Here is a 24570-nt window from a genome sequence, read left to right as displayed (position 1 = left end):
ATTTAAAATGTATTTCACAAAAAGTTAGCTTATCAGCTATGAACATGAACTAGGTTCTCAAATTTTATATCAATTATAAATTCAGAGAACTATACCTGTTAAAGTGCACATTTTACATTCAGCATTAAAATAGATAAGGCACTTTAAAGATAAAACTATTATTAACAGGGTTAAACAACTTGACTAAAATAAATGTGTAACTATTGCTCATCTGCATTGTAGATGATTATTTTTTCCTTCACCAGAACAGCAATCTCTGCAGGGCAGGAACATTGAAAATAATGATTGATCCCCCTCCAATATTTACTGAGTAAATAAAAGGAACAACAACAACATAGAAACAAGCAAGGTTTTTTCTGTTCTGTTAGTCATGGATGACAGCACCTCATGTCCCAGCTCAGGTTCTCAGCAAGACAAAAATCCAACTCTATCGTAGGCTTTTAGGAAGAAAACAAAATCTGTATTCAGAATATGAATGTAGGAAAGTAACACCACGTGCCTTCAGAAAGCTATCAAGAGGCCAAATTTTAGAAAAGTCCTACGTATCAAAACCCCCTTATAAATTTATAGGGAGATTAACACAGACAGCAATGAGGCCAAAATAGAAACCAGATTCTGCAGTTTCTGTAAACAATAACATTCTGTTTTGTTTGCTCCATAAAGGGGTAAAGCAATACAAAGAAACAGTTAACTTGCAAGCATCCTTTTGGTTTACTTGCGTCATGTGTCAAATGTTACTTCATATGCAGGTGAATTTGGAAATCATATTTTAAAGGCTCCAAAAATACTTTAAAAATAAACACGCAAGTCATCTTGAAGAATACACAGTTGAACATTTATGACAAATTATTAAGGTGTAGATCCAAGTAACTCTTCAACTTCCACACAGCTTAGTACTCCAATACATTTTGTTGTGTCAAAATACAAAACCTGTTCTGTTATTCACTTGTACGTTACAGGAAGCACTGCACAGGACCAGCATCAGAGAATAACCTGTGTTCAGTAAAAGACTCCACCTTCAGCATTCTGTATCCTTTTTAACTTCTGTCTTCAGCACAACATCAATTTCTTCATAAATGGCTCTGAAAGAAGAGGAACAGGGTGACTCCTACATCACAGTTGTTTCGTTTTGACAAAATGCACCAATGAAATCCTGCCCAAGCATGAACTGCCAAGAGTTTGTAGTGTTTGCCAAAGGGAGCATCAGTTGCAGGATGCTCAGGTTTCCATGGGAACAAAGAGCCAATCCTATAGTGAGACTGTTATTATGTATTTGATGTGAGACCTCTGGACACTGTCACTTTTGATGAAATAGATTCAGGAACAGGACTGCAAAATGCATATGGCAGGCATACCACGTGGCATGCAATTACTGCACTAGTTAAAAATAAGTAAGTAAGTAAATAAATAAAAGCTTTGTAGAGGTTTCTCTACCTCAGAATTTGATGGTTCCTTGGAAAAAAGTTTTGTGTAGATGGCTCATTTTTTTTTGCAATTTACTGGTAGAGAGTTCTGCCATCCATTTAGTTTCATATTAGATTCTGTCTATGGCTCTCTGGAGAGTCCCAGCATCCATTCCCTTTTGTAGCTTATATTTAAATTTAAGATTTTCTTGATACACAATAGAACAACATTCTTAAAAATCACAACTGCTGTGAACAGGAATTACTTTGGTCACCTCACTCCAGAACTACCTGTGTTGAAGTGTCAAACAGCTTCCTCCACCAGGACCCTTACCACATTTTATTCATCTTTTCATATCACTGTATAGTATTTAGTAGATCATTTCTGACACAGCATTACTCCACCAGTTTTACAGATGATGTTCAATGAACACACTATAGGAGTTTATTCCTTAATTGGTTATGCCAGAAATATTGAAAGAAAATGTACAAAACGCAGCCACTGATTTACATTAGCGACCCAGTTGGTCAGCTAATGCGGTCTAAATAGTGTGGTCTGTTTTGTCACTCAGAAGAAAGAGCCATCTCAGAAGCCTTCTTGCCTTTGGCACCTAAGAAAACTGTATATTTTATATTTTAAAAGTTACTTACTCAGTGGGAGCCAAGGGATCAAATTCCATTATCTCATAGTAATGAGGTGACTGTGACTTGTTCTTTGATGCAGCTGAAGAATAAAGACAGGCAGAAAAATCCAGATTTAAATGTAAATGAAAAGCATGCTTACTGCATGTTACTTTTGTGTATCTTCCTGAAAGCAGCAGATTATCTCCTATGTATCTAGTTGCTTTAACTGCTAAAACAGACATACATGTCTAAGAGAAGCCAAGAGCAATATGAGATTTTGTCAACGTTTGTTGCTGCTCCTAGCCTTTAACAGCCATTAGATTCTAACAAGAAAAACATATCTCCATGAAAGTTAGATGGCCTGCAGTATTTATTACCTGCTGCTGAGGGTCCATTTAATGACGTAGTATGTCCAGTCTGCAGGTTTACTGGATTCAGAGGCACTGGGCTTAAAAGAGTTGCCAACTAAGGATATCAAACAAAACAGCGCATGAACAGATTGTTCTAGGAGAACTGGTTTGACTTAACTTACAACTGCCAACTTATATTTAGACTCTCAGACTATAGCAGGTAAATTCTAAGGTCAACAGTTATCAATCTAAATAATCTCCATTCTTCACACAAAGTTATCTACAGCACATTTGTTTAATTTACTTCTGTGTAATTTGTTGCACTACAGACTCAAAGACTGCAGTACTCACAAGACAAATACATGCTTTTACTTGTGGTTTAAAATAGGGAATACGTGTGTGAGTTTGGGGGCTGCTTCTCGTTTTTTCTATTTCATACTGCCTACACAGAATAGCATTAAAATTCATAACATTACCTCAAAGCCCCTTCATATTCTTTGCATTCCTTCAGTCAGAGGTGTTTTGTCTGCAGCACATGCCATTTGTTCTACACTGTACTTGGTTTTTCAGTGTTTGGTTTTTTTTGGTGGGTTGTTTGGTGTTTGTGGGAGTTTGTTGTGGTTTTTGTTGGTTTTTTTTTTTTTTTTTTTTTAAGGAGATCTCAGCTTGCTTCACCCAGCAACAGATTAAACACAAATAATAGAGCAACTGCTTTCTGCAAACTCCCCTGAGATTGTGCTGGACCCAAGAACATATGCTTTGATATTAGCATCTGTGGTATCAAAAGAGGAAAGTTGGCCTCATCACCAAATACAGACTATTCCCTGATGTACGGAGAAGGGCCACAAAATAGATCTTTGTATCCCATTTGGACAGTAGTCGGGGCAAATCCAAGCAGTTCTCATTTTGACAGTCGCCAGCAAAGAATGATTATTCTGAACATGAGTGTTACTCACATTGCTATACGAATGTCCAGCTGGGTTGCTTACACTATTGTTTTGTGCTTCAGTTGCAAATCTAGGAGAGAGTAATACATTGAAAGTAACTGAGAAACTATTGAAACTGTATATTCTGATGGCTACATTATTTTTTTGCTGGTCTGGCTTCACCTTATGTCACAACTGAGAGCAGTATGGGCAGGTGGGACAGCGTCCCATTCACAGAAAGGGCAGGGAACAACAAGGACACTGCTCCCATATTAAACTCTTCTTATTGACCTGTACAATTCATCTGTTTCTCCCTTTCACTGCAGCATTGGCAATGCTCAAGCAGAAAGTCACATATATCTCCAGTATGGTTTGATTGTTGAGATAAATTTATATCTATGACTGAACAATGCTGCAGGAGCAGTGTATTTTTAAGCATGTTAAGCAGCATCTAGCACACAGGTAATTTTCAGTTGTTTTACTGGACTAATGTGTAAAAGTAGTAAATCTGTGTTCTCAGAGCTTTCTATAAATTCATTAGATGAATTACAGAGTACTAATACCTCTGAAGTTCTGTTATCTGTTACCATTTCTTGATGAGAGATTACTCACGGGAATTGCTGAGCTTTTGCAGTAGTTGCTAAATCTAGCTGTGGATAAATTGATGGATGATGCCTGTTTTTATCTGCAGATATGCAATCTGAAATTCAAAGTGTGAATTAGTGATCACTTAAACATTATTAAGCAAATATGAGTTACTTGTATTATGAACATTGAAAGGGTAAAGTTTTGTTTGGAAGGCATATAAAGAATCTGAAACTAATTGCTGTTTATCACATGAAAGGCAAAATTTTAATAACTCTGAAAAGGTTATAGATGCGATATATTTATCTCCTTAAAACATCAGAACAACATCAGTAGCGCTATACACAGTAGACACCACTTTCACTATTTTCAAAAGATTAAAATGGAATTATAAGCATTTATTCCTGCTTGGGCATTCTCACCTTTAACCTCTGTATATGGACTGCCCTAGTGTGGATAAAGGCAGGGCTTCTACAAACAGTAATTCGGGGTACCAAAGTTAGGAGCTTTACTCACTCCTCTGACTATGAAAAAAGTCTAAAGTTAGAGGAGTTGAGTACTTTTCTCAAAGTGGACTGTTTCTAACAGCAAGCGCCTCCTGAAGAAACTTAGGATATCAAGAGGGTATCAGAAAAGTGTATCTGTTTCTTTCTTCCAAGGCTACAGAACAAGCAACTACCAGACTGTTTTACAGGCTTCATTGTAATAGAAAACAGACGATGTTCTACTATTCAAATTTACGTAAGAGGGAAAAAGATTATTGCTTCCACTGCAAAGAAGTTACAGGCAACCTTATCCTAGCTAACATTTTTTTCCTATGCACACACATCAATTCTCCTTTTAAGGAGATTTAAGGAACATCCTTAAAGTTAAGGGGTACCTTTGTTTTCTTTCTTACAAGAAACTACTTAATTCCTCCACTAAGCTCTCGTTGGGTTTGCTTTATGAAACCAGACTGCAAGGGAAACGTGCATTCATCACTTACTAAGGCCTGAAGGAGACACTGCAGAGTCAGTTTGCACCACTGTTGACACGGGAGATGGAGAATCTACAGAGAGGTCGAGCAGATCACTTGAGGGAGCAGATGGCTGTTTCCTGTATAGCTTAACGTTTGAAAAAGAATAAAGTAGTTTAGGGTTTTTTTTGTGTTTTGTTGTGTTTTGGGTGGGGTTTTTTTGTTCTCTTGGTTTTTGTTTTTTTTTTTTTTTTTTTTTTTGTTTGTTTTTTTTTTTTTTTTTAAAAGAACTTGTACAGTTTTAAACAAATTGCTATTTTCACAGAATATAAACTTCTAAAATCATAATATTAAAAATTGGCAATTATGAGAGAAGACCAGGATTTTTTTTGTGTGTGTGAAAGATAGCTAATGAAACAAAAAATGCTTTCCAGAAAAGATCACTTTCAGCAAGGTTGCTATTTCCAAAAATTAAGGAAAATAATTCCAAAGTAGGCAATAGAATGGACTCAATTCTAAAAAGCAATGGTGAGCTTGTTTAGATACAGGTTTGATATCAATCATCTGATTGATCCTCTGCAATTATTTTCATGCTATTTACTTGTGTTATTGAGATTTGATACATATTTAGGAGATTTTTTTCAGTCCTGTTTTGGATAGGAAAAGTTCAAAATCAAAACAATGTTTCATAGGACACAGAAAAGGGTTCCCTTTGTTTCTGCTGTGAATGTGTTATAATTAAAAATGTAGCCAACCAAAGATTTTAATAAAAACCACATGCTTGAATCATCTGGGTGTGGTCACACCAGATTAAAAAAAAAAAAAAAAGATGATGCATTTTAAATTTGGAGACTCCTAAACAATATAAAAAATGCACAGACTGCACCATTTTGACTTTTAACTAATCCAACAGTGCATCCACCAAGCAAAAACATCCACCCACATAACCAGAATGTAGTAATAGTGGCTTTTCAAGGAAAACAAGATCAGCTTCTACTTTTTTAAAAATTATTGTTAGCTGTATTTCAGCAGTCACAATGCAGTCAATTTTCATGTTGAGTCCTAGATGACTCCACAATTATGGCTTAGCAGAAGCTGAAACACGTGCAAAACTACTTTGGGCAATATAATTAACAACCATAATTATCAATCAATAAAGGATAGTCATTAAAGATTTGCTACAAGCCATTATTCACGATTCACAAAAAGCTTTGTCTCAGAAAAAAACATCAGTAATAGTGAATTCTGATAGTGGAATAGTATTTCAGTCTGTAAATGCTTAATAGAGAACAAATGAAAAGAAACATTATAGTTGCTCATTTTGTATATTGCAGGTAATAGTGCTTAGCTGTAGAGGTAATAAACTGGCATTTGAATAGATCGATCTCTCTCATTTTTCCTGATCAAGGTTCCTTCTTAGATTTGACATTATTTGCTACTTAGTTACATGAATTTGCATGAAGTTCTGCAAGTGAGACTTTAGAAAAATCAGTAAAAGTAGTATCAGCCTACTGTTGCCTGTACCTCTCAACTAGAGAATAAAATTCTGCATATATTAAAAGTGTATTTTTCACAAGGAATAGAAAAGGGAGTGTTTACAGTCCTGCAGTTCATGAGTTCATCTATAATTACTCACCTCTGTGCGTTCACGTTGTATTCTCTGATTCTCCAAAAAACGAACTCTGTTTCGAGAGAACCTGTTGAAGTTGCAGAGTTAAATGTTCATTCTTACATTTCTGTGAAATCGTTCAGAAGACTATGAAACCAGTTATAATCGAAGCCTGATTATCAAAAGATTCCAGAGGTGCCAAACAAGCACTACAAGCGCTTTTCTCTGGGGCACTTGTCTCTGCACTAGCAATTGGCTCACTCTTCTCAAGGGCTGTGGTCCCCTGATCACCAGTTAGTTTGTTCTTGGGCACGCTTTTGGATACAGCCATCTGTTTCTTCCAAAACAAAACCAAGGCACAGCTGAAAATAAAGTTTGCCTCTGTTCATGCAAGACAGGTAACTCTGAACACACCCTGTGCCAAATCCGACTCCTTCTGACCAGAACAGTCTTCCAGCTGAGTCCCAGGAAGCCTTCTGTCCTCAGAGGTCCCCACATCCCCTCATGCCATCTCAGGAAAAACCACACGCCTATTCTGGTACACAGCACTCTCATTAGTCCAGGCATTTGAAATAATTTTTTTAAAAGAAGAAAACCAAAAAATCCACCTGCATAAATATTTATGTACTAGGAGTCATAACAGTGCTACACCAGGTCCAGAGGAGCAACATTATCTTTTATATGTAATGAATCTCCCTGGGTGCAGATGTATTGCACTTTAGATTAGTCAAGTCATATTCAGCATCCACAAGGTCAATCCATTTCAGAAGTAAGAGCCCTAAGTGATACGGACATGAGACTCTATACAACTGTATTTGCTATTCAGGGTTACCATACTGGTGAGGCCTACAAAGATAGTATATGTGGAGAGAGGAACAGGAGAAAAAAAACCCTTTCCAACTGCACAACATAAAATATTTATCTGAAATACAGGAAGAACCGAAAAGTTGCTAAAGCCACTAGAGGGAGTCATTGCTACACAAATGAGACCAGTTTATTGCACAATGGTGATTGCTCCTGGTTTAATTTGGACTCTACATTAACAATCAGAAACAGCGAATGCAGCATGACTTGTCTTCAAACAATATGCATAGTCTGAAACAGATGCAGCTAGTTAAAATCAGTTTGTTCTTTACACATCTCATTGTTCAGAGGGAGTTCCAAAGAACAAATCTGTAGCAAACATTAACCAAATACAGTTCAATACTTATCTAAAGTGCAATGCATCTGCACCCAGGGAGACTCATTACATATAAACCATAACATTATAATACTAAAACGCTGTAGTCCAGTTTCACAATGGCCAATTAGTTGCTCCTTCTATCATCAGGTGAGTCTTTCGTAAGGAATTGGTTGAATTATACCCACAAGCTGCTATTCATAGTACGAAGAGGTTCTCAGCCTTGCCAGTATTCATCAGTTGTAACAAAAATGTAAGCCCACATCTGACTTCAGTGGATTTACAGAAGCGGAACAGAATTCTAGTTGTGCTTTACTAAAATGAAAAAACTTCCTACAGTAAGAAGTGAGCACCCAATTCTTTCAAGGCACTTACTGTAAAATATGCCAACACTGCTGTAGACATAAGATATAAGGATAAATGAAAATTAAATGTTGTTGAGATTAGACCCAAAGTTTGTGCCATGACACTTTGAAAGAATTAGTGATATTTTCAATGCAGCATCCAGAAGAGGTTTAAAAAGACAAAAAATGACAATGATGAACCATTGCACTAGATGTATAATGATTTCTGTAACATTTCTTCCCATGGAGGAGATATAAACTACTTAACATGGAAGGCTAGTTCTTATTAAGCCAGAATACTCTCCATGAGTATACTCACTGTGATATTTTGGGGAATGATACTGAAATTTTCAGTTTAAAATTAATTTCAGTTTTGCTAGCATCTAGTCATGCCACCAATGACATAGTAACATAATAGACGCATAGGCAAAACGTCAACACAAGCACTGCGGTGCTTCCATGTGTGAAAGAAAGAACATTTGGTGCTGTAAGACAACTAGAACAGTGTGTTTCAACCTAATTGAGAAAAGCAAGCGACTCAAACATGCAATGAGGCAGAATGCTATTCCATGGCCAATTTCTGCCGTAAAGCTGTCCAAGTTGTTTAGAAAGGAGAACAAGTATTCTTTCCTGGAAGCATACACACTTAACAGAGATAAGGACCATCACCAGTACCAAAGAGTTTGTAGCAGACTGATGACGAATTCACTATGCACTACCAAAAAGGAATGTCAAATTCCAAAATAATGCTTGTTTGTGTGCCTCCATCTGATTTCCTGCCTATGCTGTTTTACCCCATTCTAATGGTCTTCTAACTACCTTTATAAGCCGTTCCTGAAGTGTTTAGAAGACAAATACATAATTCACTCTTTTTGCAATCATGTTTCTTTTCTGGATTTAAGGCTAAAATCTGTCTCCTTGTCGAGGATCAACGTTAGACGTAGGGACCATCTTGTTCATTTAGTGTGCTTACTCAGTTAGGATACCAAAAGCGAGGAGAGAGGCCCTGTACTTACCTTTCATGTCCCAGGAGGACATTATTCAGATCTTCATTTACTTGTATTAACTCAACTATCACATCTTCATTCTCCACTGTCACCAACAATTCCATGATCCTCTCCTGCATCATCCGACAGGTCTTATACAGTTTCTGCCCAACGCAGGGGAAGGAAAAAAAAAAAATATTGTAACTGTGGTCTCCCAATTTGTCAGTTCTGGAGAAAAATGATAAGACACTTGAGCACTGCAGACTCACAGGTAACATTCCTTAATTTACACAAACCGCACACATACCAAACATTGCAAATAGCATAGTCCTCATGTCTTTGATCTCTGCAAGGCAGGTTGACAACTACTATCATCACAGCCAGCATTCCTACCCAATCCCTACCTCTTGACCCACCTTTATTTCTAAAGATATATCTGTCTCTAAAGTTGAAATTACAAATTGCAAAATAATGAAGACCCCTCTGGGTGATGCAGAGCAAGTTTGATTTGATCCTGTTTGAAGCTGATTAAACTCAGCAGGGTACTTCACATGAATGTAATGGATGTGATCCTGTTCAATGTCTGTTTGAAGAAAAAACAGTAGTAGTCTAAAGGACAGAAGTGCTTTGTGACACAAGTCTCCAGCTCTAACCATTCCTCTAAGTAGGGAAGTTTGGATGCACTTAATCTATGCACTTTTTGAGAAAGTAACATGAGACTGGCAGAATAAGGTGATAGGAGAATTATTTGAGTTTATTGAGTAGATTATTGCATTATTGCCAGTTGAAATGGAAGACAGTTTATTTATATTCCTCTCCACTGCAGATTTTGCACGTTCAAAGAAACAACTTCTTTAGCAATAGGAACTTCAACTCAGCCAACATTTTATTCCTCCCCACAGTGCATTTGCAAATGCTGACTGGCTCCACTTAAGGAAAAGAAAAAAAAAAAAGAGGGGAAAAATTACTCTATTTGCACACTGCTATTCAGAAATTGCTCTGGGATAATTTTCAAAGTGACCTGATTTTTCATCAAAAAAACATCTGCATAAGGATTAGAGTACTGTGCCTTCCGGTACTGTATCTTCATAGTCCAGGATAAAACACACAAAAATATATTCAGTTTCATGTCTGTAATTAAATTTAAAACCTCTCCAACTCCACACTTTACTACGTGATCCTCATTTAAAAAAAAAAAAAAAGTATTTCTTATGATGCCATTATACAGGCAGGCTAGCTCCTTTGTAAAGGTCAATAAAGAAGGAAATTTAAACGCTCATTTCAAGCATGGATTTGCTGGCTTTGCTCCTATCCACAACAATGCATGCACTCTTACATTTTGAAAACTGGAGTTTTACAATGATGGACTACCAGCTGGTATAACAATCATCAGTGATTCCAATGAATTTGTGCTAATTCTTACCAGATGATGATCTGGACCCAAATTCCTGCATGTCCATCAAGTATGTCTATTCATTGTCCAGTACAAAAGTTTGTTACTCTTCTTGACTGATACTGAGCTTTAGCTATTAACTTTACTGCTAAGCGAGATTTGCTGTCTTAAGTCTTGCCCAGAACAGGGTGGAGAAAGGGAGGAGCCTAGCCACTAATGAAGCTACAGAACTGAAAATATGTTGCACTGATAGTTTACCCTGCTACAGTTTTTATTGAGAGACTCCAGATAATCAGGAGGAATGAAATTAATGTCTCCAACTCACTCAAAGCCTAAACAAGCAGCTCTTTTTAGTAAAGGACTGTTCTCTGACAACAAAAGCCTAATCCAAGCAATCCAAGTAGAGCTACAAACAAAAGGGAACATTAAACATTGTTAAAGTAACAGGCTAGCTATGCTTGATGCTGCACACTCACTGCACAGGGGAAAAGAACAAAAAGAACAACAGTGAAATTAACATAGAAGGAACGAGTTTTTAGTCACTCCCCAACAAACGGGAACTCCACACCCTGTCCTCAAAATTTTGCCAACCATTTTATTACTGGGAGTGTCAATAAGGAATCTCCAGGGCAGCGAAAACCACTGAGAGATTGCGCCTGTCTCCTCTCTGGTTCCCCCAGACCAGCAGCGCTGCCTGTCATTAAAGATGAGAGACGGTAGCAAACTGCTGCTATCTCACCGTATCTCACCTACAGTTGCAAACCAATCCATAAATGGACACAGCTGAACAACATGACCTTGAAGGCAAACAAACAGCACCCAGTAAGGGTTCCTTGCAAAGGAAAAATTCTCCACTGGGCAAGAGAAGTACACCGAAGGCTTGCAAAAGTTACATCACTTCAACATATTCAATGCTGACAAATTACCAAAAATGCTTCCTCATAATAGAAGTTCAGAGGTAAGTTTAGAAACAGAAGGATGTGATAAAAGCTTTTCAAATTCTTGCAGACAGTATGAAACAGAAAAATGTCCATTGACATAGGTTACTATTGAAACGCTAAAGTTATACTGCATTTTTAATTTCTAAAATAGAAAATACAGCACAAGCAAGTAGACGAAATGACATCACAGAAAGAAGAACATCTACCTGTTCACTGTCAAATCTAAATTGGACTATTGCAATACACTTCCTTCAGGCTACACTTTAAGAGCACGTGGATTCATCTATAGCACAGCAAGCTTTAAGGTCACACACGTAAAACCAATGTTTCATATTCTTCACTGGCCTTCAGTCTGCCTTTAAGGTACTGGTAATAATAAAGAGTGCACTGAAAACTCCAGGATGGATATGAGAGACAGACTGTGTCATCATCTATTTTCCCACAAGGCAACCATGTTCAATTGGAATGTTCTCAGGGCTGTTTGACAAAACATGCTTAACAGACAACGCTCCATTATGAAATTCCTTTGCCCTTGGAATTCCCTAGAGCTTAAATTTGCATTGCAAGCTGTATTGTCCTTTCCTGACTACCTAGATGTCAGGGGAAGGTGAAGATGACAAGAGAAAGCTGAGCAAAACAAGATAAAAACCTTTTGTCAGATTTCATGTGGCAATCCGAATCCAGATGGTAAAAGAAAGGATTCAATATATTTTAAAATCAACTTTGACCAAACCAAACCAACCAAACCAGCCCCCACCAATGAACTACTGCATACCTGTAAAAGATTCATATCATCGGGATTTTCAGATCCAGGAACATTTTCTTTTAATATTGATGACATGACTCTCACATTCATTTTTGCCATATCCAGTTCACTGTACAGTTTCCCAATCTGTTGGGTTCAAGATGACAGTATATTGTGCAGTTGAACTGAGTGAGCAGAATAATTTTTACCTTGAATATGCAGTTTCTTCCACATTAGGTATAAAATGGGCCTAATTAGCGTTATTTTACTCTGGTGACATGCCATGAAAATGAATGGAATTAGCTCAGCTTCTATATGTGCAACCAAACTAAGATCCAAATCTGACAGTACTACTCGTTTTTCTTACAGTTAATCCCTCTCAATAATGTTACTGTTACTTTCTTTAATTACCTACAGGCCAAGCAGGAATGGAAGTGAACTGTCCTTTCCTTTCTGCTTTTTAGAATAATCTCTTCTCACAAGTCTTATGCAAAATTAAGTTTGGCTTTCTCACTTACCTTTGAAGTAACTTTTATCAATTTGCATAACAACATTGTAAGAGATTATTAGATATTCTCACGCTTAAGTAAATGATTCCACTTTCTGGTTGGGGTACAGCTTGGCATTTATTGAACTCACTTCTGCCTACTTTGCTTTGGCACACCACCATGTAAAACATCTTCAGAACGAACCTAAACCCATGAATATAGAACTATGCCACTTGAACTGATGGTCCCTTCCAGTGGTCCATGCACCCAGGTTGTCGAAATCACATGTTACCAGTACATTTCAAGTGGACCCACCCCCCTTTAAACCTGTAGTACTGCACCTGCTCAGGAGTCAACAATAATGTTGGGCCTGTAGGAAGAGGCAGTAAAGAACGTTTTGCAGGATTAGCAGAAGATGGTGATGACTTTGTAGAAGGCTGAGATGAAGCCTGTGGAAAAACAAAAGAGGAAAGCTTGAGTTTAACAAAAGAATTGAAGCAGACATCCAGATGAGAGCGCTACAAAACATCTTTGTCAGACTAAACAACTAAGATTTCTCACAATCAATGCTCCCAGGGAATTTGTTGAGCAAGGTCTATTTACAAGAATAAATCTAATGGCTATTTTGTAATGAAACGTGGCTTGGAATTCAGATCTCTTAAATGGGTTTGCAAGTAAATTCCATCACAGGATGAAGCAGGAATGGCTAAGAACAGCTCTTTGAGCTCTTAAGCCATCTAACAGCCTAGAGTCCTTCCCAAAGCACCACTACAATTTTACAATGAAGGATACTTTAGACTGTGATCACATTCTGAAGCAGTGGGGGGGTTAAGTCTGAGTCTCTACAGAAGATGAACTACAAAGGCCTTCTGGATCGAAAAGCTAGAACACTTTGTATGCAGAAAGCTTCAGTGGCATTGCATTTGAACTGACTGCTATAAAAAAAACAACCCAACATCCAAATCCAACCCAACCTACACAAGACTACACACTTCAGGTCCTCCACTTCCTAGAGACCGAGTTAAAAATTGTGTTCAGGTCTGCTGTTGCTGAGATCAACAGAAGGTCTGCTACTGACTTAAACTGGCAGATACATGTGGTAGACAGAATTGTCTCTACTGTACTTGGTCAGAAAAAAAAAAAAATTGTCTATTGAGAGCATTCTCCACACAGCTTGTTCAAAAAACACCTTTAAATACATAAGCTTTTGTGCATTCCACTATTCAATCATCAAATCAAACTCAGGATAAATCTGAATCATTCCTTTCTGCACTGATTATAGACATCTAATTCTGTAATTGCAAGGTTCCACCCAGCGGTGGATGGCTTTCACACTTCCCAAAACTCTTGTGAAAACTCTTCTAAAGGGCAAAAAAAAAAATCTGGAAAGAACAGCCTTAAAACACATACTGTATTTTCAGCTGATGTCCAATGCTCAAGCTATACTTATACTTAATGTCCTAGATGCTACACAACGATACCTGCAACATATGCTTAAAAAACATTTATTGTGTACAGGCTGTGCAAACAGCTAGAGACATATATAGACAATAATATTTTCTTATATATTTCTACCTCTCTTGTTTTAAAGACAGATAATGCTCATATTCTGAACAGTATGTGTTTTCATTAAAATCTTACTCATTTTAGTTGAGGCTTTCAGAAGCTGACAAGTTTGAAGCACTCCGTTCTCATTCATTTTGAGGTAAACAGCATGCCCAAATCCTTTACACACTTTGAAAGTCTCAAGAGAGAGATGCTTTCTTTTTGAGAACTTATCCACTAATTTGTGGTTTGAAATAAACTAAACTATTACACAGGCCAGGTTTCTTTGTTGTTATCGCGGCTATTATAATTGAAACCGATTCTTGCTCATGTGCTCTGATATGTTGGTCATATTTTGCCCTGTAGCATTTAAATAACTAAAACCTAAAACAAACACACCTTTGTCTACAGAGCTCATACAATTAACACATCCCGTTTCTGATTTACAATGGCTAATGAAGTATCCTCGTGTATCCCTACCTTAGGTCCCCCTCTGCTGGTGTCAGAAGTTGGAAACTCCACTCCTTTCTTCAGCAATTCTAGATAAACTTCTTTTACTTCACTCACATCCACCATTCCTTGGAAACCCTGGGCCCACGTCTAGTTTTGAAATAACAATAACAGAAATGGACAGTCAGTGGGTCTGACAAGCAATTCTAAAACATGTGGTCCTAAAGGCAGGCTATTCCCTCCACCCACTCCAGCTAGCTCCATCCAAAGCAGCAGGAACCACAAAAGTTCCAAAGTTACCTCTCATCCTGCTTGCTAAGTGCAACCACAGAGGGAGCACATACACAGACCGGGAGGGGAATATTAAATGTGGAGGTTGACAGTTTTCCAGTTCTCTCCCTTTGTCTTCCAGTCTGTGCTACTCCTGCATGAAGCAGGAGCAGCAAGAATAAAGTCTGCTTTAGGAAGAGATTCCCACAAGTATGTTGCAGTACAGAAATGGGCTGTATCATTAAATGTTTACCATATAGCAGAGACACAAATGCTTACTGTTTGCTCTGGACTTACCATGATAAAGGTCAAGATTTTCTCTTGCATGTCAATCGGCAGATTGTATCTTGGATTCAGTAGTTTCACCAGCTTGTCTTTACAGAAATCTTTCTTCACAACTAAAGACTGGAATCTTGGGCCACAGTTCTCTATACACATGTCAAGCAGCTGCACACACAAAAAGCTTCTGTTACATAGATACTAGGGGAAAAAAAAACCCAACTTCACTGCTTTTGTTTCCTTTTGTTTCATTTGTTCCAAGGTGTTATGGGGAAGAGCACAAATGGATACGAACAGATTATTGCCAGCTATCTCACCAGAACGTCTGATGAGTGATGAGGTTACTACAGGGAAACAGTAGCTCACTGTGTGCAGTTATACCTACACAATACAAAATGAGATGTGTTAGCCTGTTACACTATTTTTAACAGAGAAGTATGGTCACACTTGTTTCCACGTCATAGCAGTTCCTGAACATACAGTACCTAAACAGCATGAAATTCATCCATAGTTTCAAAAATGACTCTTACAGATTCGGTAATAGAATTAATTCACTGCCTACTACATAGGTACCCTAGTCTGACAGATTTTGAAGAGCTCTACAAGAAAAGAAAATAAGATTATTAAATGCCACTCTTCTAATCTGCCCTGTAAGTGAGAGACTAATGAAAAAATGGAAAAGAACAAACTTAACAACTTGGAGTACTATTTCTCCACATGTTTTAAAGGTCACATTGATTTGACATGGAATAGCTGAATTGTTCCAATTGTCAGATTCACCTTCACAAAAGAAGTCTACTTCCAAAACTCTGCTTGGAATGCTCAGAGTAGGATCCCTGCAAGCAACATGTCTGCCCCTATCAAATATAGCAGTATGTGATAATGATATAATACTTCTCCCTTGTACACCTGGAGGTGGCTAATTACAATTCCTGCTTTACAGAAGAGGTATCAAAAGCTGTCACTACATCCCAGTCATCTGAAATCAGGCCAATACAAGTCTTGATAGGAAACTGGGGTCAGTCAGATCACGTGCAGAATCAGGAACAGAACTCATCTTGCCCGCCTCAAATCAGGAGATTGACCACAGGACTATGATGCCCCACTTAAGAGAAAAATGGTTACTCTTGTGCTTTTTGCTTATCAACTGTATCCTTACATTCCCTCCCAATTTCAGAGGGAAGATGGAAAGGTGAAAGCAAAGGGCAGAAATTAACAAAAGTTTGCAAAATTTCAGGGGTTTTGAGATAAATCTTCCCCTGAATCATGCAACAGACGATATATTTTCAAAAGGATACACAGATTTTAAAGGACGCTATTGTAATCTTGGTAAAAGTAGGTTAAATATACTTTCCTATTCAGAGCAGACTATATTTGACTAAGTCGAAATAATCTTAGTAACTCATTTTCTAGCCTCAGGACTTGGGGATTTTTCTCCCAGTGTGATCAGGAACTTATGGGAGAAGAGGTTTAAGACCAGAAGAAAATATATTGCTGAAATGAAAACAGGATAGAACAAAGAGACACTGGCAGACTGCTGTGCAAAAAAACTGAGAGATAATTACAAAAAAAATCTTGGCTCGAATCATTATTTTTCATTTGAAAGAGTACATGAAACACATGCTAATGAACCAAATCATTTGCCTGTGCAGTACTTCAAAGATGGTCTGTGTTAAACATTTTCAACCCAGTGCATGGGAAATTTGGTGTGCTACTCCCTATTATTAATTCTCTACTTAAGGGACTGAGTATTTACCCTCTAAACGAAAGTACTGAACTAATGGGCTATATCCTCCACTCAATTATGCCAGTACCTTGAGTGAAACTAAGCTGGTGTAAGAAAAACAAGACTTTGACTCAATTATTTTTAACTGGACCATTCATGAACAAGCCACATGCTAATACCACCTTTCATCAGAATTTCAATATGATTATTTATCGTTGCAAATAGGACTTCACCTTCCCAAGCAGTTCCATTGGAATGAATAGATCCAAGGCGGCCAAGTCAACCACTGTTCCACATAGAACAACAGAATCTCTATAGAAACTTGTTTTAGTAACAGAGCGGGCAAATTAACTTCAACCAAACCATTAAACTTCCTCTAAATGACAGGCAGAACCTGAGAACTGTTGGAATTGACAGAGCTGCTATGTTCCAGGCTAGCTGATACCAAACATCCAGTTGAGAAGTGATCTGCGCTGAGCAAAAAGGAGGGCAAATTGCACAATCAAAGCCCTCTGGTTCACATGACAGCATCACAAAACGAGAATGATAAAAGGCATCTGAACAGAGGTGAAGACAAACTTTAAGGCAGAAACAAAAAGGGTAGAAGTTGATGTGAATAACAGAAAGTCAGCTACATTCCTCATCAATAAGAGACCTCACTCAGAATTCAGTAGGACTATCAGCTCATCTAAACAGGCAGGTATGGTCCATCAAGCTGTAATGAATGGATGTAGTTTGCGATGGATACTTCTCAGACCGAAGGTGAATGCAAGAACATAGATGAATAGTTTGCTGCTTTGTCTCTCTGACTCAAAGGGAACAAGTCATTACTCTAACGAACATATACTGATGTCTACCCAGTAGAGTTTTTGAACAGCAAGACACTATTTCTAAGTGCCAGCATTTAAAAGAAACCTGTATGAGCAGCTTTTTCAGCTGCCATTCATCAATTACAGTGCAGTGGCTATGTAGACTTTCAAGATTTTGCATTTCAAAAATACTACTTTTTCAGAAGTCTTGAATTTTTCAAATGATATATATATATTATTGAAATATGGATTTCTTTTGCTCCCACTCAATACTTTTTTTCTTTTCCTCTTTGCCCATATATATCATAAAGTGGAATAAAATTGACTAGGACTTTTTTGATTGAGGAGCTGGAGGGCTCCCTCATGTTTTTGTTTTTTTAATCCTCTGCTTTGTGAAATGTTAATTTAACAAAGAGAAATCTGAAGCTAACATTTGCCATGCTAAATTTTTTTTTTTATATCTGAAAACTTACAGAATATTAACAAGAAAGAGAGAAAAAAAGCCTAAGGCAAAAAAACCCACCCAACCAAACTCCAAAATTTAAACCTAACCAATGACTTCCTTTAAGATATTTTCCAACAATGTAATGCAAAACTGAAACAATATGGTCATCTTAAATTTCTGCCCACTGCTTTGTATGTAAGAGTATGTGTGTGGATACAGGTACAGAGGGTGATGCATTCAATAAACTACTTCCCCCTGTGCTGTTCACTTCCTAAGACCTTACAGGCATCAGAACTGAGGAACTGCAGTAAGTGCTTTAGAAAACCAAGGGAGATCTTACGGAGACAATGGAACAGGTACCTCAGCATTCACTCCGAAAACAGAGTTTAGTATCCAAAGTCTATTAGTAACAAGAAGTCAATTAACACATACACACTTTGCTGGATTCCTGCCTAAAAGTTCTAATCCTCTTCATTCTGCAAAATCACCACCGCCAAGCCTGATCTCTCGGCTTTATCAAAGACTGTGCATGAAGCAACTTCATAGCCTGATGTGCAGACACCTCAATCCACACAACTTCACAGGCACCAGGTAACATCACTAGACCAGAGTACATGAAATCAAGCCATAGCCAACACATTATGCAGCCGGCACTCGCCCTTCCTCCAAGTAAACAAATATACATCTATGAGCCAGAAGGAAGACGCTCTTGAGATTTAACATAGCCCTGGTTCTGTCATTGGGACAACACATGCAGTCATTCTATTTCAGATGAAGACTTTGACATATCAATCTGTGTGTATTTTCTGGGAATAAGCTCCTTTAGCAGTTTCATTAGAAAGGTTAAATTCTAGAATTTTAAGGTTGAGCAAATAAAAGTACATTTCAAAAGAAAAGTGATTTGTAGATCTGTTGTCTTCTTAGTAGTTTCTAATGTAGGTAGGAAAGACAATTTGATGTAGAGTCTCAAAAGCTGGAGGACCACAATTACTGTAGGAAACACAGGAAACAACTTACAGTTCATCAAAAAAGAGCCCTTATTTCTGTAGAAATTTGGGGAGAAAAACAATTTTTAAGAGATAAGAGTTGCTTGTGTTTTAGGAATTGAAAATTATTTCTGGTTTTCCAGTTGCAATGATGTGCTGTTCCAATCTAAGCAATTCAAAATGGGAAATAGGAACAACTTCATTAAGGCAATCAAGAACCCAAATCAGAAGATATCGCATGTAGAAAGACTGATTTGGGAACAAAGGAGTTCAAAGTCATATGTGGTCAGCAATGAGGTCATCAAAGGAAAGGTTTCCCACATGCTAAACTGATGGCAATACTGGTAGAAAATCCGAAAAAGCAAAGGAGCCAGGAGCAGAGGGAGAGGCAGAGATGGAAGATTTTACATAAGAACAAAACCAGGAAGAGTTAGAGGAAAGGCTGGCACTTATTTTAAAAAAAAAAAAAAAAAAAGGTATTAAGGAACTCAGGAGGAAGAAGGAAAAGAAACCTGCAGTCAGAAAACAGAAGCTGGGCCAAAAGGATGTGATTTGCCTGGCAGGCAGAGTTACGTGCATACACGTGAGTGGGTGAGAACAGACATGGAGATAGGGCCTGAAACTGTAAGGAAACTGTGAGAAAGTGGTAAACTATAAGGACAACTGAAACCTGGTACACAGTCCATCTGTGAGCAAATACAATTTGCTTCCAGGTCAACGTGATAAAGTTCTTCCGTGGAGACACCTGAAACAAGATCCTTCTCCCACTTTTATGTTCGTAAGAGCTAAGCTATAATATCACCTTGGGTATATCTGCAGAGTAAGTATCCAGAGAAAGGCTCCTAAATCTAAGCACTGGGTTATTGTAACTCCAGTTGACTCTGTCAGATATTCAGAAGAAGACCTAGGTGCACAAAGACTACAGGAGACAGAAAGCAGACCTGATACAGATATTGAAATTACAGTGGAAACTGAGTGTTTCTGTTATGCAAACACATTGAGCACACAAAAAGGTGACTCATGAGACAGTGGAGGAGGAAGCCAGGAAAGAAGTGCGGAAATGGAATGAGCTGAATGTTTACGTTTAACACATCTATCTGCATCTTTAGCTTGTCAGGAGACACTTGGGCAATTGCTAAGTGACATACAATTTGACACTATCAATCACCTATCTTCCTTAATCACTTCTCAGCACATACTGATACAGATAATGATTTTGCACAACAAATACCAAACCCATGAGTGTAATGCAGATAGGCCTCTACAACCTCAAAAAAGGAAATGGTGAAGAAAATACTTCTAGACAAATAATGAAAGACAGAAATCCGCAACAACTTAAAATACAAATGGTATGATTCTTCTCACAGCTGCACTAATGTTAGTCAAGAGCAATTCATGTTGGGATCTCTGGACTTATGACAGTGTTAGGAACTTCCTGCTGCTGCCTATGTTACCAGTGTAGTGGAAAACAAAGACCTATGTTAACATACTCCAGTAAACCTTAAATTGACCGAAATCACACCACTTACCCAAACTCTGGGATAGTTCAGAACCACTGTCAGATTCTAGAGGCCAGATTATCTCAAATGAGGACATTCCCAGCCACTCCAACCTTTAGTCATAACATCTGAATCTTATGTGGCTTACCCCATGTCTTGCTCCCTTGCTTAACTCACCATTGTTACCCTTTCGTTCAAGTTTCTCATTTATACAAGATAACACCATTACAAAACAGGTATCACACATTCCACCATACCGCATACCATGCTTAGTTTAACTAAGATCAATACTACAAGGTGAGTAATAGAATGGTCAAATGCAGCTTTTATGTAATATTCCAACCTCTGTATCTTTCACAAACAGGTGGGGCACTCACAGAGGGACAGTCACTGGAGTAAATAAGAACTATACTATTTTTATGTAGTACAAGTTAGAAAAAAAACAAAGCCACAACAATAAATTTAAGAATTTGCGTTATCCAGGACTCTACAGAATGCCAGTAGACCATCTGATCTGCACTGTGGTAGTGCTGTACACACAAACAACAAAACCAGAAAACATCCCAGAGAGTTGTGTCAGCGATAATTTGCATGCCACCTTATCGTTTAAAATGTTTTCCTTCTTAGTGTCTAATTAATATAAATATAGCTGTACTTACAGACAGGGTAAGCTTGATCTCCTTATGGTTACAGTTTTTTGAAAGCTTTTTCTTTAGCGCTTTAACTGCATCTTTAGGCCTGTGACAGGAAATTAAGTAGAAAAAGTTACCAGTGAAGTTAGACTGTTTTTCTAGTTTGTAACTTCATCCAAGAGCCAAAAATACCAGTCTGAGGTACAGGGCCATATTCATCCCTGTATTTACACCCACATAAAACTAGAGCAATTGCCCCATTGATTTCAGCAAAACCACTTCAGCATTGAGCTGAAGCAGTGAATCAGGTTTGTTACTACAGACTGTGCATTACCTCCAGAGACTTGCACAGAGAAATAAAGTTATTCTCCTCTGCAAAGTCTCCTCCAAAATTATATTATTTCACTTTTGTACAATAAATTTACTTATATGGCTTTTATTACTATGAAAGGCAATAACAATTGCCAGCTGTATCAAGAGTTGACTGGTACTTATTTTTCATGTATGATGCAATTAAAAAATATTCTCCTGGGAGTGCTATCAGGAGTTGGGGTGTCTTGGCTAACTTCCCATCTTATAATTGCAGGATGCTTTTAACTCATCTGAATAATTACCATGTGCAGATGGATAACCCATTCCACCCCAGAGATAGTGGCATTTCTAGCCCAGTCATTTTGATTTCTATATATACACCCTATATCTCTTAACTATCTATGTAGGAGGAAAAGGGTGGAAGATGGTATCAAGCTTATCACACGTGGAAAACAGTTTTGCCTGATTAACGTGGGCTATCATACCATTACAATTGTATGTGTACAATTATTAGGGCCAGCTCAACGTTCATGATCAACAAAAACAAGATGTCCTAAAGCCTCTTTAGGATCTCTCTAGAAACTAAGATGGAGCAACAGGCATAAATGCAACGTTTCATAAGAAAAAAAGAAATCTCTGTTGAAAATATTTCAATGCCAATGAAATTAAATGAGTATTTACCATTATTGCATTTTTTTGGTTTGAAATGTTGTTGTACTTCATCAGGAAAAACGAAGAGATTTCTCTATTTTTCTTAATCCTATGTGATACCAATAGAGCATCAAGTAATGGATGGCAGCATGACAGCAGAGAAAAAAACTTTCCCTTGCAGAAAGCTGTACTAGTACTATTCCACTCCTGCTTCTTGCTTCTCTCACTGAAGCATCTGGAAATGCTCTGGTCAGGAGCTGGATATTGCATTAAAATAACCATTTGCCTAATTAGATACAGCAGTTTTGCTGTTCCTAGTATCCTGTTACAGACTGTGACTAGTTGTAGTTGCCTAGGAGGAAGTTATAAGGAGTTCCTCTGTAAGCATAAGCTGTGCACAAGAGGAAATAGTTTATTAAAAAAAAGCTCTGTTGTATAGAAGCTCCACATAAAAACTAACACTGAAGGTCAAAGCATGCTGTTGCTTATGGCAATGACCAGAAGGGAGTTATTACTGACCTTCCAAGCTCTAAGACCCACAGCTGAGAGTTTGGGATCCGAAAAAAATGAAAGGAAGGAGAATCTGATATAAAAAAAACACAAAAACTTGTGCAGAAACTAAGGTATACCTCATTTTCCTGGAGAAAGCTCTCCAGCTGGTGTTAAAATATGGCACTGCTAGCTGTGAGTTCTTGCAATGCAATGCTGAAACAGCTCTTCTCCCCCTTTTACAGGTGGGAACAAGGAAGCACAAAGCAGCAAGTGGCTGCACAACCAGAATGTGGCCATTCAGTGCAAGAGGCCATCTCTATCCCGGAAGCCCTGGATACACGCATTGATACAACAGATCCCACTGAACACAAACCCAGCCATCGCTTCGCTCCTGCTGTGATGTAGGTTGGCTGAGAAATTGCATAGTGCGGAACTCTGATTAAGTTAAAAGCACAGAGTTGTCAATAGCGTTATAGGCAACCAAATGCTCAAGGTCTTTTACCAGGCTGGGTTTTGCAGAGCACAGGGGTACCTGTTTAGCCTGACGGGCAGTGCAGGTTGTACAAAATACACCAGACTCAGGTAAGAAAACTATGCGATCACCTTTCCTTAGCACTTGCCTATGGGCAAGAGCCTACAAGTCTAATCCCTACAAGTCCTGATAGCTGAACAAGAGGCACTAAGGAACCAAAGATACCTGGTCCCTGCTGCTGTTTCCGTTTAGGTAGCTTTACTCACGCGTCGTCCCTTTTGCCCTGATGCTACCTCTGACTGGTCCCATTTCCCACAGGTCACGGCACTGGCGGTCCCTCCGGCCCCGCAGCCCCCTGCCCCGCTCACCCCTCCTCCGTCGCGTTGATCACGTCGCAGATGTGCATGAACTGCCCCCACTCCTCCGTCTGCAGCGCTCCAAACGTCGCCCGGTCTGAAAGGCCAAGGGGAGCCGCCGTACAGCCGGCCGGGGGACCCCGAGGGCCGCAGCGCCGCGCCGGGCGGGCAGGCGCCGTCCCGCCGCGCCCCTCACGTCCCGGGCGGCCAGGCGGGAAACGGCGCGCGCCGGCTCCCCTCAGGCGGACTGCGGGGCAGGGCGGGAGGCGGCGCCCCCTCGTTACTCACCGACCAGGCTGCCCACGGCGGTGCCGAAAGGGTCCTTCGGAGCCTTCCCGAAAGCCATGGCCGTTGCCGGCAGAGTCGCGCGGCCTCTGAGGGGCGGCAGCAACCCCGTCCCGTCCCGTCCCGTCCCGTCCCGCCGGATCCGGCCGCTCCCCTCCCGCCCCGCCGGGCGCTCTCTTCCTGGGACTGGGGCGGAGCCGCCGCCAGGTGCCGTCGCGGCTCCTCGTTGCTGATCACGGGCCGGGCAGGCAGCGCCGCCCCACGCGGCTTCTGTCCCCGCGGAGCGGCGGGGTAAGTGCTGAAGCGGGGAGGGGAGAACCCCGCTCGGCCGCGAGGCCGGGCCGGGCCGGGCCTGGAGCGCGGCCCCGCCCGGGGGCTGCGGCAGCCCGGCCCCTTACGGCTGAGCCGCACCGACGGGTCAGCGCCGCACCTCAGCCCTGCACCCGACGCACCCCACTGACTTCCACAGGGGATCACGCAGCCACGTCCTCCTTTTTCAGCTGCTTGGCCATGTTTAACGTGTGACGGGGCTTCCCCGCTCACGGCAAACTCAGAGGTCCCTCAGCCATCTCCCAAATGGGACCTATAGCTGAAACCACAAAAAAATTGGCATTTGGTAAGGCAAGGCTGGGAACACCTGGGTCGGACCTACCCAGGGGCTCCAACCTGCCTGTTGGCACCTGTGACTTGGGACCCTACGCGCACTTTAGCGGAAAGGGAAAAAAAAAACACCTGCCTTGCAGCACTCAGCCCCACAGATCTGTTCAGTGGCACAGAAAACCGATGGTAATTTTTTTTTTTTTTCCTCAGGTATTTTGAGAAACTTTTAATG

The 24570-nt window shown here is 39.5% G+C and overlaps 1 protein-coding gene across 1 annotated transcript; it reads right to left on the bottom strand.

Annotated features, from left to right (window-relative positions):
• Positions 1 to 939: 939 nt before the first annotated feature.
• On the bottom strand, positions 940 to 21276 carry TOM1L1 (target of myb1 like 1 membrane trafficking protein). Its single transcript, XM_082492180.1, has 13 exons — positions 21198 to 21276; positions 15092 to 15241; positions 14555 to 14674; positions 12871 to 12978; positions 12072 to 12188; positions 8993 to 9126; positions 6480 to 6540; positions 4874 to 4991; positions 3916 to 4003; positions 3334 to 3394; positions 2405 to 2492; positions 2055 to 2127; positions 940 to 1082 (listed from the first exon to the last, which is right to left on the bottom strand). The coding sequence occupies exons 2-13, from the start codon at positions 15230 to 15232 to the stop codon at positions 1019 to 1021; spliced, it is 1173 nt and encodes a 390-aa protein (XP_082348306.1). The 5' UTR covers positions 15233 to 15241; positions 21198 to 21276; the 3' UTR covers positions 940 to 1018.
• Between the last annotated feature and the right edge of the window lie 3294 nt (positions 21277 to 24570).

This window comes from Vanellus vanellus, assembly GCF_965231255.1.
Source record: "Vanellus vanellus genome assembly, chromosome: 17".
NCBI classification, from domain to species: domain Eukaryota; kingdom Metazoa; phylum Chordata; class Aves; order Charadriiformes; family Charadriidae; genus Vanellus; species Vanellus vanellus.
Note: the sequence above shows the minus strand (reverse complement) of the source record. Positions and strands in the feature narration are given on the sequence as shown.